This window comes from Mobula hypostoma, chromosome 23 (assembly GCF_963921235.1).
Source record: "Mobula hypostoma chromosome 23, sMobHyp1.1, whole genome shotgun sequence".
NCBI lineage: Eukaryota > Metazoa > Chordata > Chondrichthyes > Myliobatiformes > Myliobatidae > Mobula > Mobula hypostoma.
This window is the reverse complement of record NC_086119.1, coordinates 6,105,526-6,124,649: the sequence shown is the minus strand read 5'-3', so window position 1 is coordinate 6,124,649 and position 19,124 is coordinate 6,105,526. Positions and strand designations below refer to the sequence as shown.

General features: G+C 43.7%; 1 protein-coding gene across 3 annotated transcripts; it reads right to left on the bottom strand.

Moving 5' to 3' along the window:
* Window positions 1-1,361: 1,361 nt before the first annotated feature.
* tbx2b (T-box transcription factor 2b) lies at window positions 1,362-18,623 on the bottom strand. 3 transcript variants are annotated; one of them, XM_063031001.1, is made up of 7 exons: window positions 18,535-18,623; window positions 13,420-13,699; window positions 10,721-10,867; window positions 7,768-7,844; window positions 7,155-7,324; window positions 5,133-5,737; window positions 1,362-2,747 (listed from the first exon to the last, which is right to left on the bottom strand). In XM_063031001.1, the coding sequence occupies exons 2-7, from the start codon at window positions 13,693-13,695 to the stop codon at window positions 2,289-2,291; spliced, it is 1,734 nt and encodes a 577-aa protein (XP_062887071.1). In that variant the 5' UTR covers window positions 13,696-13,699; window positions 18,535-18,623; the 3' UTR covers window positions 1,362-2,288. The 3 variants fall into 3 exon arrangements, with proteins under 3 accessions (XP_062887071.1, XP_062887069.1, XP_062887070.1); XM_063030999.1 differs by lacking the exon at window positions 18,535-18,623 and adding an exon at window positions 14,790-15,462; XM_063031000.1 differs by lacking the exon at window positions 18,535-18,623 and adding an exon at window positions 14,790-15,462 and having other exon boundaries at window positions 13,432-13,699.
* Between the last annotated feature and the right edge of the window lie 501 nt (window positions 18,624-19,124).

The window sequence follows — 19,124 nt, the reverse complement described above, 5'->3', positions numbered from 1 at the left end:
TTAGTTTATCTGGGTTTTAAATCTTTAACAACATCCACTGCACTGATTGAAGTTGTTCTTTAATGTGGCGGATCCTTTAATAACTATGTGTGCAGTTCTAAGTTGGGTATTATCAAAGCCGACTGTGGTGAAAAACAGGCAGACACGTTCAGCTACATTAACCGGAATACGCAAGCAAAAAAAGATACACAAAATCTGTGCTCGCGCGCTCACACACATAGATAAACACTTCTACATACAGACACAAACCATCAGTGGGGGACGGGTCTCTCTCTCTCTCACACACACACACACAGACCCTCACTGGTGGACGGGGTATCTCTCTCGGACACACACACACACACACACACAGACCCTCACTGGTGGACGGGGTATCTCTCTCGAACACACACACACACACACACAGACCCTCACTGGTGGACAGGGTATCTCTCTCGGACACACACACACACACACACACACACCCTCACTGGTGGACGGGGTATCTCTCTCGGACACACACACACACACACACACAGACCCTCACTGGTGGACGGGGTATCTCTCTCTCACACACACACACACACACACACACAGACCCTCACTGGTGGACGGGGTATCTCTCTCTCACACACACACACACACACACAGACCCTCACTGGTGGACGGGGTATCTCTCTCGGACACACACACACACACACACACACACACACAGACCCTCACTGGTGGACGGGGTCTCTCTCTCTCACACACACACACACACACACAGACCCTCACTGGTGGACGGGGTATCTCTCTCTCTCTCACACACACACACACAGACCCTCACTGGTGGACGGGGTCTCTCTCTCTCTCTCTCACACACACACACACACACAGACCCTCACTGGTGGACGGGGTCTCTCTCTCTCACACACACACACACACACACAGACCCTCACTGGTGGACGGGGTCTCTCTCTCTCTCTCACACACACACACACAGACCCTCACTGGTGGACGGGGTCTCTCTCTCGGACACACACACACACACACACAGACCCTCACTGGTGGACGGGGTATCTCTCTCTCTCTCACACACACACACACAGACCCTCACTGGTGGACGGGGTATCTCTCTCGGACACACACACACAGACCCTCACTGGTGGATTTCTCCCTCTCTGTTTCTCAAAGACACCGACTGATGCACTGATCTCTCTTTCTCTCTGTCACTCAGACACACACAGAACCTCACTGAGGGACAGGTGCCCCTCTCTTTCTTCCTCGCACACACGCGCTGATCCTCATTCGGGTCTCTCTCTCTCTATCTATCTATCTCTCTCTCTCTCTCTCTCTCTATCTATCTCTCTCTCACACACACACAGCACAAACTCCCACATCAGATGAAAACGCTTCACTTCAAAATGTTTATTGAAAGTTGTGAGAGAACTCATTTTTCTAAATTGATAGAATACCCGAATAACCAACACAGTTTGAGATACATTTTGTTTTATTTAAGCCGCTTCGCATGAGCCCGATGGGAGAACCGGTCCACTGGCTCTCCGCACCTGGAGGTGAACCAAACCTGAGGTGGCCAAGCGGCACTTGGTATATACCCCGCTAGCACAGGAGTTCAGAATTATCTTAAATTCCTTTAAATCTGTCATATTGTACAGTACATAACGCCGTTAATGTTTAACAGGTAACACTGAAATAGCAATGAAGTAATGGATGGCACGTTTTTAAAACCGTTTCCACTAAAGCAGACGGAATAAACCTCTATGATAAAACACAATTAGAAACTCATACACTCTCTGGCACACTCTTCCCAACGCGCTATATATTTCATTTACAATATATTGTGATGTTTGTGTGTAAAACGAAACAAAAAAAAACATTAAAATGCACAGAATTAAACTCTAATATATATGTACACGCGAATTTACAAATGGTGAATAAATTAATACCGATTTTGCATATTCTGCCATCCATAGTATATTTACAAAAAAAATTACTAATTAATTACATAAATAGCAACGATCCTTTATTTTTCTCGTGTGAGGATACATTTCTCTGCGTTACTTTTAGCGAAGTGGTCGATCCTTTACCCCAGTTCACACACACAGTCGACAGTGGGCATCTCAGCGGACCACCGTCACTCTGTGGGGGCAGCTCTTTCAGTCTGGACACTGGGTGCTGCTGGTCTCCGGACCGCACCAGACCCCACGCCCTACTCGGTGGGATGCAGAAGATGTTTGCACGGGGTTTGTCGTAGTTCTCTTTTGCATATGCTATCAGCGCCGATATCCTAGGATATTTCTAAGGACTCACTTAGGAGAATCCCTAGCCGGAGACGTCTCCCGGTTGCTGTCCAGACCGCTGACTAGCCTCTGGATGTTCTGGAGTTCGTTGATGGCGTCCTTAGCGGACGGTTTCGGGGAGGGGGCGCTGCCCACAGTCCTTAAACTGCCGCCGTTGCTCTTGTGGTTGAGTTCCGAGGCGAGACTGGAGGAAACGGGACTGGACTCCCGGCTGCACAGCTTGGTGTCGGAGCCGCCCAGAGCCGAGGGCATGGCGGTGGTGAGAAGATTGGTGCTGGCCGGGATAGACACAGGGATGGGGTAAGGGTTGAATCGCAGCCGGGGTCGTCCGCCACTAAGGAACGGATGCCGGTGGAGAGAGGACGGCGCTCCGGAACTGTTGGGCAAGGCGGCGGCTGCGGCTGCCGCGGCCATGTACGTGTAAGGGTAAGGAAAAAGGCCTCCGAATGTGGTCATTGGGATCCCCTGTATCATAAAACAAACAGAGAGAAGCAGACTTGGTGAGTGCCATCTTATGATGCACGGAAGTGAAAATCTATAACAAAATCAGACCTAGGCTAATGTTCAGAAATAATGGGGTCTGGAAGAAATATAAATCGGCAAAAAAAATTCTAAGTCGGAAACTTGATCTCCCGAAAGGTCGAGGGCGAGAGGGAGTCCGGGAGAAATAGACCCACTTATTGAAGGGAGCAGTGATGAGCCGCAGGCATGAGTAACCTCTTCCTGCTCACGTGTTCCCAAAGTCGGGATCAAGGGCAAGGAGAAAGGGAAATAAATTGGATTTTTTTTTTAAAAAATTGTTTTCAGAGGCATAGTTGAGTCTTGGATTTTATCCCAGGGCCCAAAGTTTGGGAGCAGGGCCCGCTGACACTTGGACACCTGCACAGCGACCCTCCCACCTGGCGTGCTGGAGGTTGCAAAGCAGAACGATGCACTGTTTCTCTGAGGCTAAAGTGGCCTTCCTTTTATTTCACAGTTGCAGGACTCTCTGCTCTGGGTGCTCCCAGTCTTTCAGGACTCGGTTTGTATTCCTCCACACGCAACACTTCAAATTTAGTTGTATTAATATCAAAATTTCAAAATTTATTTCAAACAGGGAGAAGGCAGAAAAAAATTGAGTCAAGAGGGATAATATATCAGCCACAATGGAATGGCCAAGCAGACTCAATGGGCTGATTGGCCTAATTCTGCTCCTATGTCTTATGGTCTTAAAGCGTGCATATCAAAATCAATAAGAGTTAATTTAGTGGAGTCTAAAATGCAGATTTGAAACTGGAGTTGGGTGATAAAATACCGGGCTGGAATATGGTCTGTGTGTTTGGAAAAGAGCAAGTACTGTGCATCTACTAGAGGTTTGGAGAACGTTAGCTGAGAGTGTGAACAGATGATGAAACAAAATTTTAAAAAATAAAATAACTTCGTGTTTTTTTTCTCTTCCAGGCATGCTGCAGCCCCATATACTTCTGAATCCAGTTTAAATAAATAAAATGCAATCTGTCAAACGACTTTGAGTGCAGACAGAATAAAGTTCAATATGGTGAGCAGATTTTAGCATTGTTAAAACAATTTGTATAAAAATAAACTAATATTGGGTTGGGCTAATCAGATCCTGCATAAAGACATTCTAAAAATATATTTATGCCTCTGACTTCATTAATGTATCACCTTCTATGTAAAACAACATTACTGTATCAGTATTTATATAATTAATAATAATTTAATTGTTTCAAGGAGTCTTTTCACATTACTTTAGGAGGAACGTTCTGCACTCTCAGGTGGCAAACTAGTTTTTTCAAAAATACCCCAGCAGAGAGGAGAAAGTGACCTGGTCGTTATGCATTGCAACATAATATAGCAGAAGAAGATGTCATGTCGCTGTAGTCATGTATGACCAGTGTCAGTCAGGCTCTAAAACATAGGGTTGGATGCTGAATGAAACCCCCAGCAAAACTTACAGGATAGGACCTGTGATCTATCTACCTGTGACACTGAGTTGTTTAAATGAACTATTGATTACACAATCAACAAATGATTGGGAACAGGTTAATAGTTTTAAGTGTATTTCGTCATTCTCCTCAGCTCCCATAAACCATAAACCCACTGCCACTATAACACCAAATGATAAATTCTGAGTTAACACTGATGGTGGAAGTTGGAGTGAATACCCCAGTGTATCACTGAGGAAGAGAACCTGTCTGTTCATTGGTATCTTGGCCACTCCACTTTTAATAAATAGGGATGTAATTTCACAGCCATTGCATGGCCTCAACATATTCTCCCATTTTATTGGTCAAAGAAGGTTAACCCTCGATTCATAGAAAACATTTGGACTGACAAGGCAGGGCTGACCATAGCCGCAACAATAATCCAAATCACAAATACATCTGGAGAAACTAACAGCGAGAGGCTGCCGAACCAGGGATCTCCAGGGTCATTTCTCTCTCCCGGTAACTAGCCACTGGATTTTTATCCCTCTCACCTGTAGGTGTCCTGTCTCCCTACACTGACCCAATCTCCAGCTAATTTCTCTTGTCCTCAACGTCTACCAAACGCTGTGTTTCCCGCAGACACATTCTCACAACACGAAAAGCCGGTATAAAAAATATATATAACAGACAGTGTGGGGGAAGAGGAATACTTTTCTTCCTTAAGGAGGGGCGGCCATGCTCATGTCTTCAAAACAAAGTCAGATGCTATTCTCCAGGAACCAACCTTGAACTATATTAAAATTCCAAATGCGTTTCATTTTCGAAAGTATACATTTACTAGGAGATCCCTTTATTTACGATCAACGACCTAATAAGTGCAACGCGCACCGCGTCCGCGCTTCATTGAAAAGAGACCCCTTACCTGAGAAGCCAAGACGTGTTGAGAGAGGTGGAAGGGAAAGTGCGGAGCTGTTCCGGCCGAGGCCTGGGCTGAGGATATACTCGCGTTCTCCAAGGTTCCAGCTCCCGACACCGAAGCTAATAAATGTCCCATGCCGGTGGCCATGGCGGAGAAAGCTCCCGGGGCGACCGCAAACTGCCCGGGATGGATAAAGAGAGGCTGTCCAACGTTTAAAGGGTTAAAAAACTGCTGGCTGTGCAACCCCGAGAAAGCCAGGCTTTGCATATGTCCGGCGTTAAGATGCGAAGGTCCGTCCGTTTGGATTACCAGCGGCGAATAGCTCTCTTTACTCAAACATTCGCCGTCTTTCTTGGCGTCATCCTTTCTTCGGCCGTCTCCTTTCTCCCTGTGACTGAAGCACGCGTCACTGTCCCTGCGCGATTCCAGCGACTCCCTCTTCTCAGCCGCCAATCCCTGCTTCTGCCGGTGAGGGGAGTCTGCAACAGCCTCCCCCGCCGGCGGGGAGCCCGCTCTGGAGACCCCCACCCGCGGACTGCAGGTGACTGCTCCCGGAAGCTCCCGGTGCCTCTCCAGCTCCGGCTCACTGTCCGCTCCTGACTTGTCATCTACAGATAACCGGGAGATAAAACAAGACGGATCCTGGCATTAAAACAAAGTCAAAAGAAACACGAGATTCCAGTGCTATTCGGCGATCATGGAGGCATTTAAAAATATTTTTTATAGATATTGTACCTCATATATCATTACAAATAATGTTTAAGCATAGAACTAAACACATCAGAGTCTTTCATCTGCAGATTTCCTCGTGTTAGAGTCTTTTATATTTACTATGACATAAATTATCAAAACAAAGGTTTTTTTTCTTATCTCCTTGTTAGTCTTTGTATTTCTGTGTTTGACTAAGGGACGGATCTATTCTGAAATCTATAGAATCCCTATAAAATAAGAGAAAGCCGAAGCAGAGGGAATCCGGGAATTTCATACAGGAGATTTTTAGAAATATTAATTTTGACGTTTATTTTCATTATCCAGATCAGCGACGAATATCCGATGTGATTTTACACAAACTTCACGCGAATGATATTCTGTTCCGTATCATCTCAAGCGCATCAGAAATAAAGTCGAGACGGATAAGCATTAAATCAAACCTTCACAGGGGAAGCGAGGGTTGAAACTAAAATCGCGATGATCGATTCCCTAAGGGCTACCGATGTTTATGCTCGTCTGTTTTGTTACCAACTTTTCTCCGCTGACGACGTTTAATTTGTGAAATATCTATTTGATAACAAGGGAAGTCTTTAACATTCTGCCAAAAGATCGGATTCTGGAGCCGGACTCCAAATCACACTCGGTGATATAAGCTCCATTCTCAGTTAGAGAAACGCTCACTGTGTGTGTGAAGGGGTCGTTAGGGTTATAACTCGCATAAAACACGCCGCTGTATATTTTATACTTCAGGGATTTCTGAGTTATGAACAATAGTGACCCGTTACTGCGGATTGCTGACCTCCCACTTATATCGGACGCTGTTGAAACATTTTTAAAATAATCGACACATTAAAAATTGTCTCCTCGTCTCCCCTTCCCCGACCCCCAGTGTTTATATTATTTCAAGCTTTCCCCGTGTCTATTATAATATCAGGAAATAGCATTTAAATATGGGTGAGCTGGAAATGGAATCCTGCTAAATCTAACTCATGAAACATTCTCCAAGGCTGCACATTCGCTGATTTATATACTATTTGTTCTGAGTTCAGAGCAAGGTTTTAATCTAATGCTATCTTCATTATGATTAATACTTTAGAAGTTGGTGTTTCCCCGTGTGCCGGTATCCTCAGGACCCATTTATTAGAATTTACTGGAGCAGATAATGGCACTAGTCTTTAAAGGTTAAGCCACTCGTCCCGTGGTTAAGCCGGAGGACGCCATACGGTCAACAAACCATGCGCCCTTGATCTCTGGATTGGATCAGCGACCCCGCTCCTCCCTCTTGCCCCGCCCCCCTCCCTTCCAAACATTTACCTTTAGGTGTTTGACCGAAATGGAGAGAAACGGGGTCGAGAGGCAAGGGCGAGCGGAGGGTCTCTCTGGCTGGGGGCTGGTCGCTCGAGGAGGCATCGGAATCACCGCCATCTCGATCGCCTTTACACTGATCCTCGTACACGCGCAAAGAGGGCAGAGAGAGTTGTTTTCTGGAGGGAAAAAATGTAAATTCTTACAGTTTTATAATGAGAGCAATAACGATCTTAAATACTGTTGTTTAAAATCAATTAAAATAATATGCAAATTAAAAGTAAATACTGTATCAGAATACAGTTAAGATACAGTTTTTTCCTCAGACATGGTGCCGTGGGCCATGGTAGGTATCAACTAAACTTAGAAATTTCATGTTGTCATTTCATTAATGACCACTAGGAGGGGCCCAGGGACAGTCTGGAGACACCATCATTACAGGAAGAGGAACGGGTCGCCCCTCTGTCGACTCCTGTCCCTGCTTCTCTGAATTATCAGGGTTAAACGCATCAAGGGGACAGAAGAAGAATAATCTCTCTGCCAACTAATCCCCTGTGTTCGAGATAAAATTGCTGATGCCCGGACTGATAATGAACCAACTAGCACCGATCTATCTCTCTACCTTTTCTCTCTTCTCCCGTTCCCAGTGTCTCTGAATCCTTTCGCAAAAGGGTTGTTGTCAATCTTAAGCTGCGTTATCTGTTGAATTTAAAAAAAGGTTAGTTAAAGTAAAATTTGATAAACAGCAAAAAAATTCTGCTTCGGTAGCATAGGATTAATAAACAAAACTCTCCAAAATACCCGAATGGATCTTTTTTTTAACCTACACGTGCCCCGTACAATATTCCACGAACAACATCACCAAAAGTGCTTCTTTTTGTGAAGTCTTGCTCCCTACAAAATGTTTTCACTAAGGACCTCTATCATCCAGGACGTGCCTTCTTCTCATTGCTTCCATCAAGGAGGAGGTACAAGTACACTCAACGTTAACAAACAGCTTCTTCCCCATCACCATCAGATTTCTGAATGGACAATGAATCCATGCACACTACCTCATTATTTTTTTTCTTGTTTTGCTCTCTTTTTGCACTATTTAATTTATATATTGCTGCCACAAAACAAGAAAAAAATCATGACACACACCAGTGATACTAAATCTGATTCTGATTCCTCAGTAGATCAGTAACAGTTCCCACTTTGTTATCATAGGGGCGAGCAGGGCATCATTACGGTTCAGAGTTCAATTCTGGCATCCCCTGTAACCAGTCTCTGTACATCCACCCTGTGGAATACTTGGGTTTTCTCCAGGTGCTCTGGTTTCCTCCCACAGTCCAAAAATGTACAGGTTGGTAGGTTATCTGGTCATTGTAAATTGTCCCGTGATGAGGTTAGTATTAAATTGGAGGTTGTCAGGGTTTGCAGGGCAGCGTGACTTAAAAAGCCGATGTGTGTGTGTGTGTGCGCGCGTGCCATACTCTGCCAGAGCCTCGGCGACCACTCTTTCAACTGGTCGTCTTGGAGGAAAGGATCTGTGAGTGGTCTCCCACGTTCTTCTCGCAGCGCAGTCTTTTTTTTTTACGAGGCCAAGTTGCGAGCTTGACACTCAACCTGGCACGGATGGAAAGCGTGCCCGGGAATGGCCCGACTGGGTTCGAACTCGGGAACCTTTGCTCTGGAGTCCGGCGCTGATGTCACTGCGCCACCAGCCAGCAAAGGAGCCTATACTGTGCTGTAAGTTAAATAAATAAATAAATACATGCGTTCCATTTTGAAAGCACAATACTAATAGTTTGGTGAGAAATTTGTATCATTCTATTAATACATTCAGTCAGGAATTTGATTAATTAGAATCTATGATAAAGCTCTCCCAAAAATGCTAAAAACGAAATTGCTAGCTTTGAGAATTTGTTCCAACATGTGAAAGCTTATCAACTTGAAATACTAGCTCTAATTCCCTCTGCATGGATGCTGCTTAACCTGCTGAGCATTTTCCACCATTTTAAAACTAAACTTTCACACGTCGAGCGAAGGTTGGGTATATTCAGATTCAGATTCATTATTTATCACACGTACATGGAAACATACAGTGAAAGGTGTGGTTTGCATTAACAACAGGCACTGCCGAAAGCTGTGCTGAAGGCAGCCCGCGAGGGTCAGTATGCATCCCAGCGCCAACGTAGTGTGCCCACATTCATGGTTTATATTTTTCTCTGTGTCTTGTTTAATCTCAGTTGCCAACAGGGAGGTTATGAAGCACTGCGGAAAAGCTTCTAACAGCATGCTTACATGCTCAGGTTATAAATGCCTCATACGAATTATGGTGTGCCTTTATGAAAGCAGCAAGCACGAAAGTGCATCTCTCTAGCTTAGCCTGTATCCATTATTCATAAGCCAGGTTGTGCAAAAATATGTTAATACTGTTAAGGCCGGGTAAAACACGTGAGAAGTAAAGAATTAAACCTCTAAAGTATCATAGATCTAGTGGGATAAGTAGGGTACTCCTTGTTATAATGCCTGAAGAACCGCCTATTGGAAGAGGCCCCATTGCAAATTTGAATTCCTATTGTAATTACGTTGGCAACCATATCAATGGAAATATACTGTTAGGGGAGATTTGGCCGCAGTATCTTTGTGGTTTAATCTATGAGTTTATCTTTAAATGTTGATATATCGTGCACCAATAAGTTTGTTAATATCAGGCAAGATCAACAGAGCAGAGGCGACGTTCGGCTTCGATCAGGCGAGTCTGCAGTGATAAGTAGAGTTTAATCGATTTCGATTCTCGTCATAAATTGTTGGTGGAGAATCAACAGAAGCTGTCCAACCGGTAAAAGATAGAACAGAGAGAAAGGGAGAGAGAGAGGATGAGCGAGACAGAGAGAGAGAGAGAGAGAGAGAGACAGAGAATGAGGGGGGGGGGGTGGGCAACGCCAGGTGCATTTTAGTGTTAAATGAACGCAGGTCTAAACCACAATTTCGTACCTGCACAGAAAAATTGTTTTGATCTGTAAATAACTCTTTAGATGCAATGGCTTCTTGGAATTACACTGTAATCGCTTTATTGTACTAATTCTTCATACAGATCAGACCAGGGGATGTGGTGGCGTTTTCCCGGATCACACAGTGAAATGCTGATTTTCAAACAATCAGGATTCGGTTAATCTATCCGATATTAAAATTTCTGAACTGTCTGAATTTCTGCGTGTCCTCAAAGCATCCTATTAAACGTCCCTTTACAGTGAATGTTGTGGGCTGCATTCATTGACCATTTTTGAATGCCGTTTTAAAGATAAAAGTTGTCGGGATTTCGTAGCTTCCCGGAGTTGGACTTACTTAGGTTATAATTTAGCAGAAGCATTCAAACTTTACAAGAAACTGCCTAATGATGCGTGGAAAAGTAAATGTGTTTTTATCCAAAAGTGTGTTCGAATTCGGGCTGAGCAACATAAGTATTAAGCATTTTTAATCACGGAATCGAAATGTTACCACATCGAGAGGGCGAGTCTCAGTATACCTGCACCCAGTGGTTCCCAGTGCGGGCCCAGGTAGTGCGAGAGAAGCGTGCCGGGACTCACCTTATCGTTCTGATAGGCTGTGACCGCAATGAACTCCGTCTCTGGGAACACGTAAGTTCGGAAAGTGCTGTAGGGCAGTTTAAGAATATCGTTCGCGCGGACCACGTGGAATCTGGGCTGGTATTTGTGCATGGAATTCAGGATTGTCTGAGAAAGCGACAGAAAGAACGCTCGGGTTAATTTCTCTGAAAGGAAGCTAGCGCTCGGCCTCAAACGCACCTGGGGTCCAACAGACCGAACATACAACTGATTAAAAACTACCGATATTCCTCCCCTCCCCCTCAATGAAATGGACAGGGAAAAGGGGGTGCCCTTTTGTTAATGTCGCTTTACAAAGCACAGAAACCTGGAAACCCCACTTACTCCCAGTTTTTCAGAAACGCTGTAAAAACACAAGGAAATCAGGTCGTTTAACTGAGCAGAGAGAGATGAGTGCGACCTCAGGCTGACCACCTCGTATTCTAATTGTCATTTCTGTCTTACAACCTTAACGGTGTAACATAAAAACTGACTGCAAGGAATTAAGACTAAAATCGGCTTTATTTACTACTAACATGACATTAAAATAAATGATTTCAAACTGGAATATGAAAACTATTTTTTCTAACTCGCGGCAAACATCCAATGTTTAAGATGCTAATTTTCTTAAATAATCTATCTCAAAGCTCGCATCAATACCCCATACGCTCTCCCTTATCTCCCCCATTTTCCGCCTCTCCCCACCTCCATCATACTTTAGATGGATAAGGATTATTTTTTTTACTACGTGCATACGCCAATGATCGAGACCACAGTTTCAAGAATAGTCAAGAAAAACATTAAATATATATATATACACTCTGCCATGCAGTGAAAGGGAAACCGCGCCATTGTCTCTGACATATAAAAGATACAGACATCAGATCTGGGCACTGGTGTGTCATTTGAACTCTGTCCTGCATTTATACAGTATAAAATGTTACAGTGCTTTCCCGTTCAGGCGTGCAAATCAGCTAGAGAGTTCCACCACTTAAGCCTGGATCCGTAAGACAAACTTGCCAGCCTCTGTTTTCCCAAAATCCCTCTGAACTGTTCCAAGATATAATTCCTTTACGGTTAGACAAGAATCTTCAGCCAAGTGTTACCCGGGATACACCTTTTAAAACAATGAATATTATTTTCTATCATTTATTTATAATATCAATGGCGCTTGCAACAGAATCACAAAAAGGACTGTAGACGGACGGTTGAATCTTTTACAGATTTTGGCTGTGTTTCCGTGGAGGTTACAGTCTGCAATCCAGCTGAAACCCCGGTTCTCAGTTTTAGACCAGGAGCAGAAGTAGGCCATTCGGGGCCAGATAAACAGTGCCTCCCTCCCCGACCCGGAAAGAGCCGGGGAAAGGCCAGCGAACATTACTACAGTAAATAAATAAGTAGATTTTAGCACATTGTTGATTAACTTTTCAGTCCGTTGTTGGTAAAAGCAAGCGGCAGATTTTCATTTCACGCTAGCGAATCTAGGTCGAATGCTCTGTCTTCAGGGCGCTCGCTGTGGAGTGCAGCTTTTTTTTCATAATGGCTGCTTTTTACCTCCAGTGTCGTTCCCTACAACCTGCAATCAAGTTTCCCAGGCACTGCATTAACAACACTCATTCCCTGCGCAAATAAATGCTCACAAATTGTTCTCCACTGGCGCTTGCCCACCTCTAAAGCATCATTGGAATGATCTTTAAGAGACTCGCTGGCGGGAGATAACAGATCGTCCTTTCTGTTCGAGCTTTCTACCTAAACAGCACTCCCCCTCTCTCTCTCTCCTCTCTCTTCCCTGACGCCACAAAGACTGACCTGCTTTTCACAACTCATATCCGTAATACACTTCAGTTTGACCCCGAGTTAGCATACAGCAAAAAAACACAAAGCGGACAAACAATAATGTTTAAAGGCGTAATTATAATCCCCCCAACAGTCCCTTGAGCAGAGTCTGATGCCTCTCCAGGAGAGATTTGTGTCTTTATTCTGAATCACGGAGCAGCCGATAATTAATAAATATGACAGTTTTAATGCATTGTTCCAAACTGTGTAAGCCTGCCTTAGCAAACAGTGTACATGTTGTGACCCCGCAAAAACTGAAGCCTTTCACATTTTCTGACACGTCTTTTAAATGATCATAAACAATTTGACTTAAAGGTAAAATTTAAGTTTTAATAGGAGCTTCGGGGTCTTTCTGTGACATTCTGTGAATGGAATTGTAACAACCCTACATTAAAATGGGCCGTCCCACACCGGTGATTGTGGATTAAAGGTGGCCTGGGTTTTCCGACCCTTTACTCACTTTATATATTAATTTTTCAGGGGTGTACTTATCAAGTTGCGGTGTGTATGAGGGCGGTGTGTGTGTGTGTGTGTGTGTGTGTGTGTGTGTGTGTGTGTGTTTGTGTGGAGATGGCGAATCCTCCTAAATTTTCAAAACCTCAAGTAAAAATAGTAATTTTTTATTTGATGTTCTGAGCTTGGTACGGACGTTTGGGAGAGCGGGGGGAGCAGTGATGCGCACTCCAACGGTATAGGAAGAGACTCAAGCGATTTTACTTAAGTGACAACAAGAGAGCGAAAGATGCGGCCAACAAGCAGAGGATTGCGCAGTTCTGCCAGTTACCTTTGTTGAACACTTACTAAAAACGTGACAATCAAAATGGAAAATATATAAATGGACCTACAGCAACACTTACGAATCCATGCTTGTCAGATATGTTGTTGGTGAGTTTCAGTTTGTGAAACGTGACCGCTTTGGCCATCCATTGTTCGCCTGTGGCCGGACTATCAGGATGAATATACATCCTCTTTGGCATCTCGGGGTCGGCCTTCCCGGCTACCATCCAACGCGAGTTGTGAAATTTGTAACGGCAGTCATCGGCGGCCACAATGTCCATCAGCAAAATATACTTCGCCTTTTTATCCAAACCGTTGACCCGCACTTTAAACGGGGGGAACATCCTCCTGAATTGAACACACGAAGCGGCACATTTAATGTAATATGGGATATTCCAAGCGAAGAAAAACACAGCTCGACATAAAAGTACAGATGTGAAAACACAGAACACAACCGAAAACATTATTTTTAGAAACTTGCTCGACTATGCGTTAAAATTATTATATTTTTCTTCCAATCTCTTCTTTAAAGTGTGCCTGGATTTATTCTTTTACACGTGATCACACTAGCAGATTTTTTTTTAAAACTTAGGTAAGAGGCTATCCCAAGTACTCTCATCACAGCTAAAGGCGGTTAGCAGCCTCTCGGCTGCCCCGGTGTGTATTGACTACGAAGAATGCCTAGCATTCCTTCCAAGTGTGATATTTCTGAGATATTTGATGAGTCACTGTGAAGTTTGGTCGTTTTAAAATGTGGAATCCCACCGCATTTGTCTAATGCTTTCTTCACGATCTATCCAAGCCTTTCCAGCGGTCCACACCGGCCGATTACAATCAAAGGCTATTATTAGCAACAGACTTATGGCTTCGACCTCACAGCTCTGCTAAGGTCCAAACAGTGGTCGGCAGAATTGGGGACTAAATGGGATTCTTCCCATTAACGACGCGGCAAATTCACAATAGATTACAAGGGAAAAAAATCCCCGGAAGGTACTTGTTTTTACAGTGTAAATATTAAAAAGTGTTCATTTTAATTTAAACTACTTGATTACAAAGCGACGAGAAAGGATCGAAGTACCCGGAGCGCTGCCTTTATATAGATCTAAGATAAAGAAGCGAATGGGTATCCGGAGCAGAACGCATAACCTTTAACAGTTGCTATTTAGCTCTTTAATAAGGGACTGGACATTAAAACGCTCAGATTTCACTGGCAAATCCGATTGCGCCTTTGGCACGTTGACAACTGGCTTCTCTTAAGGACTTCGCAAATTCACTAGAATTAATTTAACAGATGACTGATTCTTAATTGTAGTTTTGATTTAAATAAAAACAAAATGAGATAGAAATGATCAGAAAAAGTTATACGGAATGATAAGAACGGAGAGGGGGGGGGAACACCGCTGTGTTAAACTGAGACTGGCTACGAACACAACCATACCTCCCAGACTTCGTAATCACCATTTCGGTGCCCACTTTGTGAAACTGGTCCCACAAATCTTTCGCTTCCAGATTCACTTTAGGATCGTCTTCGACCTCGTCCTCTGGTTCGAGGCTCTTGAGGGGCCGCAGGTGCGTCGACTGATGCCCGAGAGCGGAAACGTGGATCCCGGCCTCAGCCATACTCGAGTCCGTCAAGGGTTTGCCCAAAGCTCCGGGTAGCGAGAGAGCAGCCGCTCCGCTCGGTGGCAGCGCCAGAGCGGGGAAGAAAGACGGCTGAGCAGTCAGGAATGCGTTCATTGGGAAATCCGCGGCTCGGTGAGCGTGAAACGGATGATAAGCCATACTGGTCGCCGCTAAAACTGGATCTCTCATGGGTGCATCCGGAAAAAAAAGAAGGGGGGATATAGGAAGATTTCTGTCGGAAGAATCGCCTTGCCGGGTCTTCTGTACACCACCTGGAAGAACCAGTGCCGATCGACAATTCTCTCTCTCTCTTTCTCTATCTCACTCACGCACACACACACACAAACACATACACACACACATACACACACACACACACATACACACACAGGTCCTTCCTACAATGATCTTCCTTCGGGTTCGTGCTGCTAATGAACCGCCCAGTTGATTGGTGATTTTACGCGTCCCGACCAATTGTGTGCCTGCATAGGCGGAGTTTTGACAACTAAAATCAGGATGGATGAGTTAGGAAGGAGGAGGGGTGGGAGAAAAGGTGTTGGAAGCTTCTACGTACAGTAACCATCAGAAAGATCGCTTTTTGAAAACATGTCAACAAAATTAAATATTAACCAATGACAGAAAAGCATGATACCCCCTCCACACCCCCCCCCCGCCAACACACACTCCCCGTCCTTTTCCCTCCCCCCGGCCGTCTCCATCCTTCCCGCTTCCCGGATTAAGAGTGCCCGGCCCCGGACGGAGACTTCACGGCGCATACAAACACCTAGAGCCGCTAAAATCGCCAAAACCCGCAGGTAACGACATACAGATTGTGGATTTATATATATATAAACTAAAATGGTCCGACCCGAACCGAAGAGAGTTGACATTTTCGGATGTGTTTGCTACTCCAGAAACGGATATTCTTTCTTTAAACGGCTAAATCTATAATTTTACGCACTAATTGCAGAATATTTAGAATTACGTTGTCGCTCTGGACTGGCATCACTGGTAAGACGGGTTAATGGATTCTTGAAATTTTACTTAGGATACTGCAGCGCCTATTATTCGTCCCAGTACTAAAACAAACAGCCATATTCTGAGTACACAGCCTAACAGTTTAAAGACATTTTTTTAAAATCACAAACATAATCTTTGACCTATTTCGAAAGTTATCTACATCAGCAAACGCTGCGGTAGTTTCATTTTACCGAAGTCTCGTTATTTTTAGTCCGAACTTTGTGAAGTCAAACACTTTTGATTCCGCGTCGCTTCATTCAGCTAGTACCGTCTGCTGGTTAACTCACCAGACCACGGGGATATAAAAAAAAGTCAACTTTTTAGCGGCGGGTCCCACCAGATGGCGTAATTATGATTTGAAATAAAGTTATCGGGAAACAAACTCACAATCGCAACCTTAGGTCGTAAAGCAGGTTAGAAATGTTTTGTTTTGTGGGGAGGGTAGTGATATTTGCCTCCCCCTCCGAGGTGCGTGTTTGTCTTTAATCACTGAATCAGTACTGGCGTCTAAATAAGGACATTGCCCTTTTTAATTTTCCAGCCAGCGAGTTGTCCAAACGCTTCAGCGCGTTACGAATCGTGGGAAAAGCCAAGCGAGACGCGCCCGCAAAACGCCGCACTCGGTACTCATTCCGAGTGCTTACAGACCCCTAAACTATCACCCGGAGTTCTGAGTGACGGGGAATGGGGGTTAGATAACCGCATTGAGAGAAAACCCCACGAGATCGTGGACCATAAAGCTTTCGGGTGATGTGATTGTAACGCGATTGGCGTGTGCTTCAATAACAACCCAAATATGAACATGTTTAAGGGAGAGAAGGTTTAGAGGGGTTAGGCGGATTCGCAGAGTGGGAGATGCAAGGTTCCTCGAAACCATCTCCTCCGATTAAGTCGGACATGGCTTGTCGAGAACGCTTGGCGCCAGACTGCTGACGTCTAACAATAAGCACCGTCTCCTGTCACTTCGCATTAACCAAAGAAATTTTATCAGCGCCCCTCCTCTCTCCATTCTCCCCTCTCACCTCTCCAATAACCACTGCTGGTAAAAAAAAATAGAAATCTAAACTCACCGTGTTCAACGCGGATGTCCGCCGATTTCTGAGAGAGTTCAAACACGAAATTATTTAAAATCTTCCGTCCGGGTTGAGATACTGGAGTTCAAGAATTATTAGCGAGAAGCAACACACAGTTTTTTTTGGTCATATTTCCCCTGGTTTCTAGTCCTTTTTTTCTCATCTCCAATATTATTCATTATTTGTTTATTTAATAATATTATTTTGTTTTTACATTTCCATGGTTTGTCGTATTTTTCACATAGGTTGTTTGGCCGTCTTTGTGTGTAGGTTTTCACTGATTCTGTTATGTTTCTTTGTATTTACTGTGAATACCCGCAAGAAAATAAATCTTAGGGTTGTATATGGTGACATAGATGTACTTTTGTAATACATTTACTTTGCAAATTTTGAAGTCGCAGATGGGACAGGGTGGGAAATTTATTGACCTGGACGGGAGGGGAAAACAATCACACTCATCGCTTATTACAAATTTGTGAAAAGAAGCTCGAATATTTGTTAACTGATTTAATTTCCACAAATTGCCAAAAAAAAAGCCTTTTAGTATTCAAAAATGTGAGAATCGACAGTTCACCAGACAAGCAGACTGGTTTAAAATCCCAGTAACTGTCTCCTGGACTGGCTTCTCGCACAGTGAATATTTTTGTTAACTTCTTGGAATGCTTCATATTCAAAATCACTTCCTTCACCAGTGACAAAAGTCTGGAGACTGGAATATGGGTGCATACAACCAATCTATAAGCTATCTTATGTATTTTATATTTATCGTGTTTTTTTATTATCTTGTTATTTTATCTTATTGTGTTTCTCTCTGTACTGCATCGTATCCGGAGTAACAATTATTTCGTTCTCCTTTACACTTGGGGCACTGGAAATGACATTAAACAATCTTGAATCTTGAATAAAAAGCGGAACATTTTGTTTAATTCCAGCCAGGTTTAACAGCGCTGTTCCGCGTTGTTCCCTGTGAGTTACCACCATTTCCGACATGGAAACATTATACAATGTGTGCTGAGAAATTAATTGAATATACAGTGTTTCGACTTCTAAATCGTGGGCCAGGGCTGATACATAGTATTTCAACCCAATCACTGTGCAAAGGAGAGTTAATAATATGTGTCCCTATCGAACAAGGTGTATTGTACCTTTGTTTTCATTCTCTCTATCTGTTGGTCAAATAGTGTCAGTGGCGCCACAGATAAAATACTTGCAAAAATACAATTTCCATTTATACTGAGACCTTGTCTAGGACTGTTTATTCCTCACCTCTCTACTTGAAGCTGAAACATTAATCAGCAATATAAAGGTACTTTGAGATGATTACTGACCTATTCCGTGAAATAACTAGCCAGTCTATAGAGCAACCCCTCACCCCACTTCATCCACACAATAATTTACCAACCATTTAGGAGGGAGGACAGATCCCCCTTTGCGAGGCATTTTTATTCAAGGTAATTACACTCTCACCTAAAATTGATCGCGGTGTGTGAGGTCTGGTAGATAGCAGACTGGAGTGCTCGGTTGTTCCAACTCGTAGTGCAGGGTGTTTAGCACACAACATACCCTTCTCACTGAGTATACAGTTATGACCGGTTCAAAGATCTTGTGCAAATAGAAAGGTTTTAGAAAGTGCGTGTGTATGCGTGTGTTCGTGTGTGTGTTTGTGTGCGCGCGCGTGTGTTCGCGTGTGAGTGTGTGTGTGTGTGTGTGTGTGTGTGTGTGTGTGTGTGTGTGTGTTTGAGAAACAAAAACATTCACAACAGGTATCTGCGAAATGTTGCAAAGTGTGACCATAGGAACACGTCGATGACATTGGAATTAAATTATACCATTTCTCTGAGATGTTAACCATCAGTTACAAAGCAATTTTTCGTAAATATTTTATTAATCAGTAAGTTAACGGGGGTATTCTACGCAGATGACAAACGTAGAACATATAAAGCATTTGGTATTATTTAAACCATGCATGATTTTAGTATGTTTAATTTTAGTCATCAAACTTATTAACCAGCAACAATCTACCGAGGCAAGTTTCGGAGTGATTGTTATATTTTTTA

What these genes read in the sequence shown, in the direction of transcription:
- tbx2b (XM_063030999.1), bottom strand. Translation starts at nt 15,163, where the DNA reads ATGAGAGATCCAGTTTTAGCGGCGACCAGTATGGCTTATCATCCGTTT. An exon ending in AACGGGAGAAGAGAGAAAAG is followed by an intron (nt 7,325 to 7,767) that starts GTAGAGAGATAG and finishes TTTTCCCTCCAG; the next exon opens with AAAACAACTCTCTCTGCCCT. An exon ending in TTTCGGTCAAACACCTAAAG is followed by an intron (nt 5,738 to 7,154) that starts GTAAATGTTTGG and finishes GGTTATCTGTAG; the next exon opens with ATGACAAGTCAGGAGCGGAC.